This window comes from Argopecten irradians, chromosome 3 (assembly GCF_041381155.1).
Source record: "Argopecten irradians isolate NY chromosome 3, Ai_NY, whole genome shotgun sequence".
Lineage (NCBI taxonomy): Eukaryota > Metazoa > Mollusca > Bivalvia > Pectinida > Pectinidae > Argopecten > Argopecten irradians.
Window position 1 is genome coordinate 22,060,317 of NC_091136.1, and position 14,112 is coordinate 22,074,428.

The 14,112-nt window shown below is 38.7% G+C and overlaps 2 protein-coding genes across 3 annotated transcripts in view; both read right to left on the bottom strand.

Annotated features, from left to right (window-relative positions):
* Positions 1–8,459, bottom strand: part of LOC138317859 (uncharacterized) — a 71,819-nt gene extending 63,360 nt beyond the window's left edge. For both annotated transcript variants that reach the window (XM_069259811.1, XM_069259810.1), the window contains exon 1: positions 8,252–8,459. The gene's annotated coding sequence lies outside the window, so the exon portion shown is untranslated. The remainder of the gene's footprint in view (positions 1–8,251) is intronic.
* Positions 1,668–9,035, bottom strand: LOC138319560 (uncharacterized). The gene is made up of 2 exons (XM_069262712.1): positions 9,017–9,035; positions 1,668–2,536 (listed from the first exon to the last, which is right to left on the bottom strand). Exons 1-2 carry the CDS (start codon positions 9,033–9,035, stop codon positions 1,668–1,670), a joined length of 888 nt encoding a protein of 295 aa, XP_069118813.1.
* Positions 9,036–14,112: the final 5,077 nt, after the last annotated feature.

A 14,112-nucleotide genomic window follows, 5' to 3' on the forward strand; every position in this document is an offset into this window, starting at 1 on the left:
GTATCTACACAAAACGATTGTGCACGTAAGAAATGCACGTGACGTTACGTAACGGGTTTTACTAACAGTTGTTATGGGTTCAAACAGAGCTGCTGAGTACAACATACCCATGTTACTCTATACGAGTCACGCATATACGTGTATCGCACCTGTACGTGCAATGGAATGTAGCGAAGCGGCCTTACAATCAACCCTCTAATTCTATCTTATCTATGTGAGGAAAACTTAGCTAGGTTCACATGTACAATGTCTGGGTTGTAAGGAAACTGTTCTCAATCAATTGCAATAAACACCTAGCTTTTAATGTAGTTCAGTGGTGGGCTTACAGCTTTCTATAAATAGTAACAACAACTTTGAATAAAAACAATATTTATGTTATACAGGTATATATAGGATTATCCTCTAGAACACGTTAATGGTTTGATACAGAATATTTCGTTTTACTTGAGACTTTAAGATTTACAAGCTTTAAATGTCGTTAGGGGGCTAGCAGTAAAAGTTATAAGATTTCCAGTTACCACAGACAATCTCTTCTGAGACAGCCGAGACACTGAGATATAAAATTCCATTTGAAACGTTTATGTTTGATTGTAATAAAGTTTTGTATCACACACAGGCAAGAATGTAGCAAATCAAGAGTTGTTTCTGGGACTCAGTGGTTCCTGTATTTAGCACGGCCTATCCTGAAAAATTATACGTTTGTATGTCACATAAAGTTTGCCGTAGTAAAAATTCTCCAGTTTTTTTTCAATTAAAAGATCATATTGCAAGTCTAAATGTAAGTCTATACAAAATCGGTTATTTTTTTCATTCTGTATAATTACACAACACGTCACCATACCGGCGTTTATACGCAGTCAAAACACACAATCACAATCCCTAAGGTTTCACGACATACAATCATAATCCCTAAGTTTTCACGACACACGATCACGACCCTTTAGGTTTCACGACACACAATTACAATTCCTAGGGTTAAACGACACACAATCACAATTCCTTGGGTTTCACGACACACAATCACAATCCCTTGGGTTTCACGACACACAATCACAATCCCTAGGGTTTCACGACACACAATCACAATCCCTAGGGTTTCACGACACACAATCACAATCCCTTGGGTTGCACGACACACAATCACAATTCCTTGGGCTTCACGACACACAATCACAATCTCTTTGGTTTCATGACACACAATCACAATCCCTTGGGTTTCACGACACACAATCACAATCCCTAGGGTTAAACGACACACAATCACAATTCCTTGGGTTTCACGACACACAATCACAATCCCTTGGGTTTCACGACACACAATCACAATCCCTAGGGTTTCACGACACACAATCACAATCCCTAGGGTTTCACGACACACAATCACAATCCCTAGGGTTTCACGACACACAATCACAATCCATTGGGTTACACGACACACAATCACAATCCCTTGGGTTGCACGACACACAATCACAATTCCTTGGGTTTCACGACACACAATCACAATCCCTTTGGTTTCACGACACACAATCACAATCCCTTGGGTTTCACGACACACAATCACAATCCCTAGGGTTTCACGACACAAAATCACAATCCCTAGGATTTAACGACACACAATCACAATCCCTAGGGTAACACGACACACAATCACAATCCCTAGGGTTTCACGAATCACGACACACAATCACAATCCCTTGGGTTGCACGACACACAATTAGAATTCCTTGGGTTAAACGACACACAATCACAATTCCTTGGGTTTCACGACACACAATCACAATCCTTTGGGTTTCACGACACACAATCACAATCCCTAGGGTTTCACGACACACAATCACAATCCCTTGGGTTGCACGACACACAATCACAATTCCTTCGGTTACACGACACACAATCACAATCCCTTGGGTTGCACGACACACAATCACAATTCCTTGGGCTTCACGACACACAATCACAATCCCTTTGGTTTCACGACACACAATCACAATCCCTTGGGTTTCACGACACACAATCACAATCCCTAGGGTTTCACGACACACAATCACAATCCCTTGGGTTGCACGACACACAATCATAATTCCTTCGGTTACACGACACACAATCACAATCCCTTGGGTTGCACGACACACAATCACAATTCCTTGGGCTTCACGACACACAATCACAATCCCTTTGGTTTCACGACACACAATCACAATCCCTTGGGTTTCACGACACACAATCACAATCCCTAGGGTTAAACGACACACAATCACGATTCCTTGGGTTTCACGACACACAATTACAATCCCTTGGGCTTCACGACAAACAATCACAATCCCTAGGGTTTCACGACACACAATCACAATCCCTTGGGTTGCACGACACACAATCACAATTCCTTGGGTTTCACGACACACAATCACAATCCCTTTGGTTTCACGACACACAATCACAATCCCTTGGGTTTCACGACACACAATCACAATCCCTAGGGTTTCACGACACAAAATCACAATCCCTAGGATTTCACGACACACAATCACAATCCCTAGGGTAACACGACACACAATCACAATCCCTAGGGTTTCACGAATCACGACACACAATCACAATCCCTTGGGTTGCACGACACACAATTAGAATTCCTTGGGTTACACGACACACAATCACAATCCCTAGGGTTTCACGACACACAATCACAATCCCTAGGGTTTCACGACACACAATCACAATCCCTTGGGTTTCACGACACACAATCACATATTTTAGGGTTTCACGACACACAATCACAATCCCTTTGGTTTCATGACACACCATCACAGTCCCTAGGGTTTACGACACACAATCACAATCCCTTGGGTTTCACGATACACAATCACAATCCCTTGGGTTTCACAACACACAATCACAATCCAATGGGCTTCACATAAAGGTGTCCATATATCTATATGGTCAAAAGCCCGTGGCCACAACAGCACTATAAGGCTGACATAAAAGTATTCGTATATCTATAGAATCAAAAGCCTGTGAAAACAACATCATTATACGGCTGGAATAGAGGTGTCCGTATATCTATAGAGTCAAAAGCCTGTGGACACAAAAGGACTATAAGTCTGACATAAAGGTGTCCGTATATCTATAGAGTCAAAAGCCTGTGGCCACAACGGGACTAATGTCTTTTGTCCGTATATCTATAGAGTCAAAAGCCTGTGGCCACAACAGGACTATAAGTCTGACATAGAGGTGTCCGTATATCTATAGAGTCAAAAGCCTGTGGCCACAACGGGACTAATGTCTTTTGTCCGTATATCTATAGAGTCAAAAGCCTGTGACTAAAACAAGGCTATAAGTCTATAGAGTCAAAAGCATGTGGCCACAACAGGACTATAAGTCTGACATAGAGGTGTCCGTATATCTGTAGAGTCAAAAGCCTTTGGCCACAACGGGACTTATGTCTTTTGTCCGTATATCTATAGAGTCAAAAGCCTGTGACTAAAACAAGGCTATAAGTCTGACATAGAGGTGTCCGTATATCTATAGAGTCAAAAGCCTGTGGCCACAACAGGACTATAAGTCTGACATAGAGGTGTCCGTATATCTATAGAGTCAAAAGCCTGTGGCCACAACGGGACTAATGTCTTTTGTCCGTATATCTATAGAGTCAAAAGCCTGTGACTAAAACAAGGCTATAAGTCTGACATAGAGGTGTCCGTATATCTATAGAGTCAAAAGCATGTGGCCACAACAGGACTATAAGTCTGACATAGAGGTGTCCGTATATCTATAGAGTCAAAAGCATGTGGCCACTACAGGACTAATGTCTTTTGTCCGTATATCTATAGAGTCAAAAGCCTGTGACTAAAACAGGGCTATAAGTCTGGCATAGAGGTGTCCGTTTATCTATAGAGTCAAAAGCATGTGGCCACAACAGGACTATAAGTCTGACATAGAGGTGTCCGTATATCTATAGAATCAAAAGCCTGTGACAACAACAGGACTACAAGGCAAACGCTTCCCTATCAAGTCCATTATATATACATATATGCACACCTTTATGTACTGAAGTATTAGGAAACTAGAAACAAATAGTTGTGTATTTATTATCAGTATTCTAATTAGTATAGTGATAATAGATCCGTTTGTTACACGTCCATTTGTTTACTTCTGATACAATTAGCAGACTTGCGCCTTATGTCCACATCTCACTGTCTATTACTCTTTGGCATATACATGTACATGTATATACATTTGTATATCAAATTTCCAAACTAATATCTGAACGATAAGATATAAAACCTAACTTGGTACACGTTTTCCTCGTATAATATGAGCATGTTATGATAACAATATCTATATTACTCGATATAATCTACACCGCGACCTTAATCCCAAGTGAGACCACGTGCCGCGCGTGCAGTAATATCGTAATTAGTCCTTTTATTGACCGTTATTGCGCAGTATCACTAACACGCCAAATTAATTACCTTATCGACCGATATCGTCCATCAATATAGTTGGACTTTATTAGGCACCAGCGATACATATCTCAGATATATATATGTGACATCTGGTGATGGTAATAATTTAGAATACCTACACGTGTTCTCATTGTCTCACACTTATTAACCTGTCTCTATGGCACGACGGGTCCTCGGATGTGATATTCCCAAGGCAGCTGTCACATGAGCCTTCAAGGACCCTAAATGGGATCCTTTGTAACGTAAGACTGGACTAGATTGCCCATCAACCCCTAAAACTGCACATGACCGCCAGACTTTAAGACCATAGACTCGACTGACCACAAAGACAGATCTTAAGATCAGGGACTTGACTGACCGCCAGACCTTAAGATCGGACTCGACTGACCAAAAAACCTGCTGGCCTTAATATCGGACTCGAGTGACCACAAAGGCTTGAAAGCCAGCTGGCCGTAAGTTCGGACTCGACTGACCACAAAGCCAGGCTCTAAGAACGGAATCGACTAACCACAAATCCAGGCCATAATATCGGACTCGACTGTCCAATCACCACAAAGGCCTAAGAAGAACAAACTAGACTGACCCCAATCCTAAGACCACGTGCGTTATGTAAGATATAAGTCAAATTGTTAAAGTCAGAACAGGACCACAATGGAACTGGCATGAAAGAATATTTATGGACTCAGGTCTTCCAGAGGTTCCGATCACTTAGAATCTCTTCACCCCTGGACCATCTCATAGAAAACTGAAGGCAGCTCAGACAAAAAAAATCTGAACCGATCACAGGCCAGCAAAAAATCCTTTGGAGACTAGAGAGAGAGCGACTATCAACTTCAAGGCCACACAGTCAACCACAGTGTACCGTTATACGGCTCTTTAGATGTACATCAAAGGACCAAATTACCTGTTCTGTTCTGTTGTCTCCAGTTTTATTATGAGATAGTCCAGTGGTGTCGAGATCGTAAGTGATCGGAACCCCTGGAGTATCGAGGATGATTTGACGGCACCCTAAATTTAGGTTCTATAGCGATTCTTCCCGGCAGCTTGTAGTCAGTCGATAAATCAGTAACCAATACGTGAGATACCAATAAGACTATTTTTATAATCAACTTACAATTGATAAAAATTACTGTGCGATTCCATTGATATCCTGTATTACTGGTTTGTTAGTGAACCTCTCATGTGTTACGCTCAAAGTAACCTAGTAATTTTGTAATATTAATGTTAAAAGACTGTAAACAGAGCGGAAACCCTTACATACCACCAACAAACCACACCAAAGTACCACTGCAATACTTGAGAATATCCGTCCTATTTCCGCTCTCAGCTTGTATTTCTATTCTTCATGATCTTACTATACACATAGGATTTCATATTATGGGGGTTTATAAAAGAAAACTGGGTTTCGAATGATTGTTATTGTAACGTTGTAACAATATGATCCAATAGATAGTATACGTGACGTTCAATATAGCATATTTTCCTTTGTGAACGTCATTGCACAAACGCGGCATTCTTCAGGGTACCGTTCTTTGACCAACCCTTTTCTAATAATTAATATGCACATTAGAGATTTTTTTTACATTTGTTGTAGAAACGATATACCTAATATAAAAATTAGGACCTTTTTGAGGTCCATATGGTGTTATATCACCATTGTAGAATTTAAAATAATGACCGATGGCGTTATTTATTCTACTCGGCTGATATAACACCCTATGGACCTCAACAAAGGTTCATAATTTACATTTATGATATTCCTCGAATTATATTTTTGATTATTCCATAATGCTATCCATCAAAATATCTTCATGTATCTCTTCCTTTATTCCATTGATGTTTATATTTAATGTTATTTATTAAAACATATCTTCGTTAATCCTACAAGTTCATCTTTAAAATTTCTCTTCCTTTATTCTATATTATCCGTTTTCTCTACGTTTCTTCATTAAATACAGCTTCACAGCTTCAGTGCTTCTTTACTCAATATCATGTCCCCTGTCCCATTTTATCTATAATCGCCTCCATCAAATGTCTGTCGTATATCCATTATCATAAGATGTATCCAATATAAACTCTTCCATTATTGACTATTAAAGTCTGTCCCAATTTACCAAATATGTATTCATTAAATATTTATATTTCTTATATTATAAACTTTTAATTCCCTACTAGATTCTTAAACATTGGAATCGGAGCCGTGTGGCCGAATGGCGAGGGTGTTCTCACATATCACTAGCCATCTACTCCTAGGTTTAGAGTTCGAATACCATGTGACGATGTGGGTTACTAACCAGCAACTAACCGATGGTCGGAGGATTTTTTTCTGATACTTTCCTTCACATTCTAAACCTGGCACGACTTAAATTACCGTGAAAGTGATGATTCTTAATAGGATGTCAACAAACATAAATCAAGAAAAGCTCCAGAGATATTACCCCTCCCCGTTAAATATAACTACCTGCTATCAATCCCCATCAACTCAGGTTGCCATACCAATATGAACCTCCACCACCGACATTATATTAATAAGTTCTCGATCATATCAAATCATGCGGTACAAACTGTCGCCAACACGAGAGGAAGGTGTTAATTTGGAATGACAGTTCTGTCTCACCTGCCCCGCGCCAGCACACAACACACTTTATATACACGTGTGTGTGTGTGTGAAGTATATATACCAGTCTACAATGTGGCAGTTACACATACAATACTCGCTTTTGTTTCAATTTAAGTAAATCACCTCGTAAAAAATCGTCGTATGTTACTCCCGAATTCGCCCCTAAGGAAAACTTCCTTTGATGCCGAGCTTTGAGATGTGTCACGTGTTATCGAGCAACAAAGACGAAATCCTACAGTGTATCTTTCTGTTGTGTAGCTGATAGTGTATACAGATATCACTCGATAAAATGTTTAATTACAGGAAACATCATATGGTCACACACAAAATTATCTAGTGGTGGCTGAAATCTGGCGTTGTACAGCAGATTGTAGCTTTAAAATGTACTGTATCAAGGAAACAATTTTCATTAAAACACAAACAAAATATATATATGTAAAGTATAGGGAAGGTCTTTAAATACTGAAGGTCGCATTGTACAGGTGGTCGCTTAAAGTAGACATTATAATGCAGCCTGCTGATGAGAAGTTTGTCTCAGGCATTAGTACACCTATATTATTTTTTATCATGTCGTTTACAACGGTTGGTACGGTGCTACACTTGTAGATGTTCACGTGAACCATTTTGTTTTAAAATATAGACCTTTGGTGATCAGTTAGGCCATGTTGCTATGGGTAAAACTTAGTATACGCTATCTAAAATTACATGTATCTGATATAAAACTAAACCTATACTTCTATACTAACCAAAACAATCAAAATCTGTTGTTCAAATGTCCACTATCACACAAGCTGTCACAAGCTACAAGTGGTGGCGTAAAACTGTCTCCTTGTTAGTAATTAAATTCCTTCACATGTTCAATGTTCTCACAGAAAGATTAGGTCACATGGACGTTACAACGACATTTTTACTGCATGACGTTACGCCATAACCGTTGTCATGTGACATGATGCTCCACAGGTGATGGACGAAGGTTGTCTGGCGTTTTATGTCACGTCCGGAACGTGTTTTGTGGACAATCACATAATGTGTTACAGGCCATCATTGAGTTAGAGAAGAGAACAGACAAAAGATGTGTTAGGTTGTCACAAACGTAGTGAATAGGTAGACGGCAAACATCATATATATATATATAGTCAAGTAAAAATGGAATTAATATACTTACCGCCAGGATGACAGCTTACAGAATTCTAAACAAACATCAATTCACATAAAATGAAGAACAAATCCTGAATAAGAAATCCACAAACCGAAAGATCACACAGAGAAATATTAGGTATTTAAGAGGCGGTATGAATCCATTACATATAACACACACATGTATACCGGAGACTGTCGCTTCACCGGCCGGCAGCCACCAGGCGCATGCGTGACTCGGATGGGTTTGACAGCGGCTCACGAGAGATAAACTGAACGCCTGGAATAAGATGTTACTTATGTACGCGGAAACTTGTGTACACAGGGACCACCGGGGATAACATCTGAGCCTGAGTACGCTCACATCTATATAGTTGATCAATTGAATCGTGCAACAGTCAAGAATCAAACACTCTGGAATGCTGACGATGGTTTTGTTATTGTTTATCCAAAAAGTATTTGGGTTTTACGGCCTACCGACAACTAAGGTCATTTAGGGCCAAAAGTTTAGTTTTACATTCACTTGCATGGCTAAAGGTACTGATCATGACACTGAATATTACATAAATTGTACACAACTATTTAGACGATGGATACTTAAAGTTGTATTTCTGGTAATTTTCACTCTAACGATATATTGCTTTTTAAAAACATTTGATATTTGAACATGCACATGTAACTTATTGATTAAGCTCCCCAAAAGAATATGTCTGACTATAAGAGCGCCGAAATCTAGGGATCATATATTCCTTGTTTTGAATACAGCGCTTTCAATAACCGCCATGGTCAGTACCTTCGGCTTTCGTCGGCATTCCGAATCGTACCACGTGTCTTATGTCCACACGTCCTGCACGTGGTGATCCAGGTAACTAGCGTAAGCGCACATGTGTTTGTTTACGTTTTCCTTCTGGCTAATATGAGCAAATCGTGCTGGTATATGTCCACAGAGCGAGTATTTGAAACATCTAATTCACACATTGCCGTAATTCAATACTGTGTGTATCAAATATTGTAATGTGCAAGCATTATTTTCTTTGTAGATCCAGTCTGCTGAGGTCGACCGCATGTTTTGTTTATGAAAAAAAAATTGTTGACATTTGGTTTCACAACTCTCGTGTTACTTCGAGATTGTCGCGACGATGTTCGAAAGAGTTCGGAATGATTCGGCATCTTTCGAGCTTATTTTTGACGTGTACACGTTAAAAAGATTTTTTACTTCTATAATTAAAATACTTCCAGTGCTGCAAATTTATAAAAAGTGGTAAAAGTAGATAGTTTAAACCATGGACAGACGGGGGAAAATGTGTATAACACTTAAACAGTTTTCACTATGACAAAAAGAGCGAAAGTGATAGACCATACAACTTTAACGGTATCGTGTGTTATCGGTCGCTGTACTTTTCTCATGAATATACATGTAGATACATTATGTAGTCTGCCTGTCCGTTACTTACATGTACATAACTGCATAATGTATGTTTCATGTCAGTTCACAAACAACAACACCTCATTTTCTATGGGTTTGCAATTCTAAAATATTGAAGACAAAATTTCCCTTTTGGCAGATTTATTGTCTTGAACTCTGTCAGAGTTTTCCTTACTTCACTTCCGATATTAGGTCTCTGGACATTTGCTTATTTTACATAAGTTGTGAGAGTCGTCTTGACCTTATATCATTATAGTCATTCAAGGAATTTTGCCCTTTTCACCCCTGTGTCATGATAGTCAATGTCATAAGTTTTAACATATAAAAACTTCTTAACCTGTGAAGCACCCAAAGAAGATACAGGTTATTCGTCCAGTGTCAACTACACTAGCTTTATGGGATTAGAAGTGATCAGAAATATCTACATAACTTTTAAGTTTTGAATATTCGAAAATAACCCCTCTCTCCCCTCCATTAACAAAACTGACGAGTCCATTAAAAGTTGATTCAACAAGATTAATCTCCCATTTACTGATGTGAAATATGTGTGAGCGATATATATATATTTACATATGCCCCTGTATAGACAACGGCAGCGTTCAAATTAGCATAATCGCAATGACGTATGAATGAAAACCCAGTGCCAGACCGTACTTCTTATACTTCACGCTTCGATAAAGTGTTGCGTCATATGATAATCTAAGTAAACTTACTAAGTTTTTGGTTAATCTTTACAAATTTTTGCTTTGATTTAATGTTAAACAAAACGACGTTTTCGGTCTAGTATGGGTCTAAAGACTGATCCTCGGACTGCATAGACAATGTCGTCAGTATAGAAAGGAATGAACAGAAAATTTTACAATGAAGCTGTTATTAGATCCAACTTAAATGTATATAAACCGAGTATATGTTCAAGCAATGTTACGGTAATAGAGAACAAAATGAAACGCTGGTAATGACTACATGTGTGGTCATGGCGACTTTCCCCAAGAATGAGAACGGTCATTCGACTCACCCCAAAATATGGGACATCTGAATCTACATCGCGTTTGTAGGAATCCTACAATACAATAAAAAAAAACATTGAAGTCGACTCGAACATAAGGGAAGAGTGGGAATTTAATTCATATACTGTATTGAGTTAATGAATTAAACAATAAAATTACGATTACGATGTGTACACTGTCGAAACTCCATCAGACAAATGACCATGCGATATAAGAACACAAAGGTATAAAAATGTACAAGTTGTATCGAAATGGCAGTCGACACTCGACGGTCTATGCTCATACATTGTATACCACAGGATTTTGCATTGAATTTGGCCGAAATCACTCAATATCGCTACGCTTTACCAAATACCTGATCATACAGAGAGTCTATGAGCCCCCTCGTCTCGATTTGATACTGATACAATGCGTCGTATCCAGATGACTTCTTTTATGTGCCGATCCGTGTGTATCATACATACAGGTGCCACATTAGCACCTGCCGAGGGAAAGACACTTCTTTTGTATGTATGTGCAATAAATTGTGACTCATTAGGAGAAATATTTCCAAATACAATCATACGATGTAGATACAATGTATGTGACAAAGGGTCGTCACATTAGCGCCTCTCTTGCACTTCAAAACTGCCTTAGGAGTACACAGAAATCTGAATTTTTTATTTATGTGAAGACTGTAGCACAACGAGAAATAGAAAAGTTCCAATTATATTTCCAAAGCAAATAGAACTATAAGTCGATTTTCGCTACAATGAGATTTTTTCTGAACTTGATGGGGCGCAAAATAGACGTTAGGGATGATTGAGTTGTCTCCCTTACACTGGTGTTGGTAACGAGCGATCCTCGTGCGAAATACAGGGGTAAGGCCGAAGCTAAATATAACATTACATGATTGAGTACATTCCTACCCATGTAATATGAAGTTGAGAGCGTACCGTAAATTGGGATATTTTGGCGTCAGGGATTTTTTAATTTTTTTTTTGCGTCAAAAGAGGATAGTTTAATTTAAGTGTGACGTTTTCCCCTGTTCTGTAATTTCTGCAGAACATTTATATAAATGAAAGATGAAAATTCTGAAGATTTACAAATTCTTATTTCATCGGTTCTTTTACAATGATAAACTGTCGTGATTTGATCTGAAGCCATACCCATACTTAGACAAACCCTTACTAATAATATTATCATATTCTGGTGTTCACAATGCCCTACCTGTAGACTGATACGGGCAGTGGATCTAATGACCTACCTGTAGGCTGATACGGGCAGTAGATCTAATGCCCTACCTGTAGGCTGATACGGGCAGTAGATCTAATGCCCTACCTGTAGGCTGATACGGGCAGTAGATCTAATGCCCTACCTGTAGGCTGATACGGGCAGTAGATCTAATGCCCTACCTGTAGGCTGATACGGGCAGTAGATCTAATGCCCTACCTGTAGGCTGATACGGGCAGTAGATCTAATGCCCTACCTGTAGGCTGATACGGGCAGTAGATCTAATGCCCTACCTGTAGGCTGATACGGGCAGTAGATCTAATGCCCTACCTGTAGGCTGATACGGGCAGTAGATCTAATGCCCTACCAGGCTGATACGGGCAGTAGATCTAATGCCCTACCTGTAGGCTGATACGGGCAGTATTTCTAATGCCCTACCTGTAGGGCTGATAGGGGCAGTAGATCTAATGCCATACCTGTAGGCTAATAGGGGCAGTAGATCACATTATAGATGATTTCATTAAATTTAGACTTCTGTGTGATGTTACATGTATCTACAGTGTAGATGCAATGCTTTTTAGTGTACATACATAATTGTGTAATGATGCGTACATGTATCTCCTCGATACGTTTTCCTCATGTAACAATTTATGATACGCATCAATTAAAGATGCTCCACCGCCGACAGAGCATAAATGATATTCATCATTCGAACAATAGTTTGTGTTTAATCGTGTATATTTATGCCTAATTAACACAAAAATAATATGAAATAATTTATTTCGCCTTTGGTGCATGCGCAATCAGTACTTCATTTCATATAGAATATAGTGCCACGGAATTTTTTCGGGATGCAATTAATTATTTTTCATATTTTTAACTTGAAGTAAAATTAGAAGCTCAAACTTTTCAATCGTGGTAATGGTGTAAAGTAAGTAACTTTTGTAACAGAAGAAAAATACTAAATCGTCTGCTTCTGTTTTTGATAGTGAAAAAATACCATTTGTCAGCGGTGGAGCATCTTTAAGGTATTGAGTTAGCTCTGCATACATCGTATGAAAGTACAAGAAAATATTATCATATGTCATAATTGTAACAAATCAAACTACCACGGACCTGTTTAATCCACTGTCGCCGCTATCGGTGGCGATAATTACCGGAGTCAGTAGTATTAATCACTAGTATCACAAGGGTATACAGGTATAATAGAAAGAAATCAGAGTTACCGGGATTGCCTTCACAGAGAAATAATATAAAACGAAAAAAATCCCAACTCTACTTTGTAAGTGACGATATGAATCCAAGTTAATTTATGAATGTTCTAAACTTAATTCAAGGTTTCCTGCTAGATAGTTAAACGATAATTTTGGACAGAGATGCAAAGATATATGCCTTAAATATATAAATAGTTAGAAAGATCGATTTTAGTTGCTATATATAACGAAGTTCAAATTCGATCGTAAGTTTGTTCTTCTTTTAAACACAGGTGCATAATGTACCAGAGTGTAATCAAAGATCAAAGCTCCCCTAAACCCTGATTGGCCTTCCTCTGTGTTTGCTCTGATGTCGAGTACATCTACTTTAGTCTGGTCATTCGCTGGTGGGTGTATTGGAGGTCCTTGGCTTCTCACCAACGATTGTTACCTTGGGAATCCCGTTTTTATTTTGGTATGAGTGACTAGTTGGCGGTAAGCTTGAAATATAAGTGATGGTGAATCGGTAAGTGAGAGGGGATGGTAAATGAGTAGAAAATGTAATCGCACGATGTGTAATATATAGACTATTTTGAAAATATAACCCCCCCCCCCCAAATTCGGTTCCTTTATCGAAAAATAATAAACTGGTCTTTTCAAATATTTGAACAAAAAGAAACTTCAATCTCTCTTTATATAGAACGCTCCATTATGGTAGTAATATCTGCCAAATGATTTTTCAATCCTGTCATGCTTATGAAGACTACATTCACCAGTTTGAAAACGGGTAACTTCTTCTCCAAAAATAGTGTTGACCACCGGTACATATTTCTATCTCTTGAACAAGATATCTACGGTCAATATACTAAGCTATTAGGTATCATTATATCCCCTTATGTTCACGTTCCGCTAGCATTTTTATTATGTACTCTCTGTTCTTTTGTTCCTTTGTAATGATGTATTGATGCACTTCTATATGGATGTAATAGTTGTGATGTTAATATAGATAAACAAATGCTTAATGATATTCATCTTTTCATTAGAAAGTCTA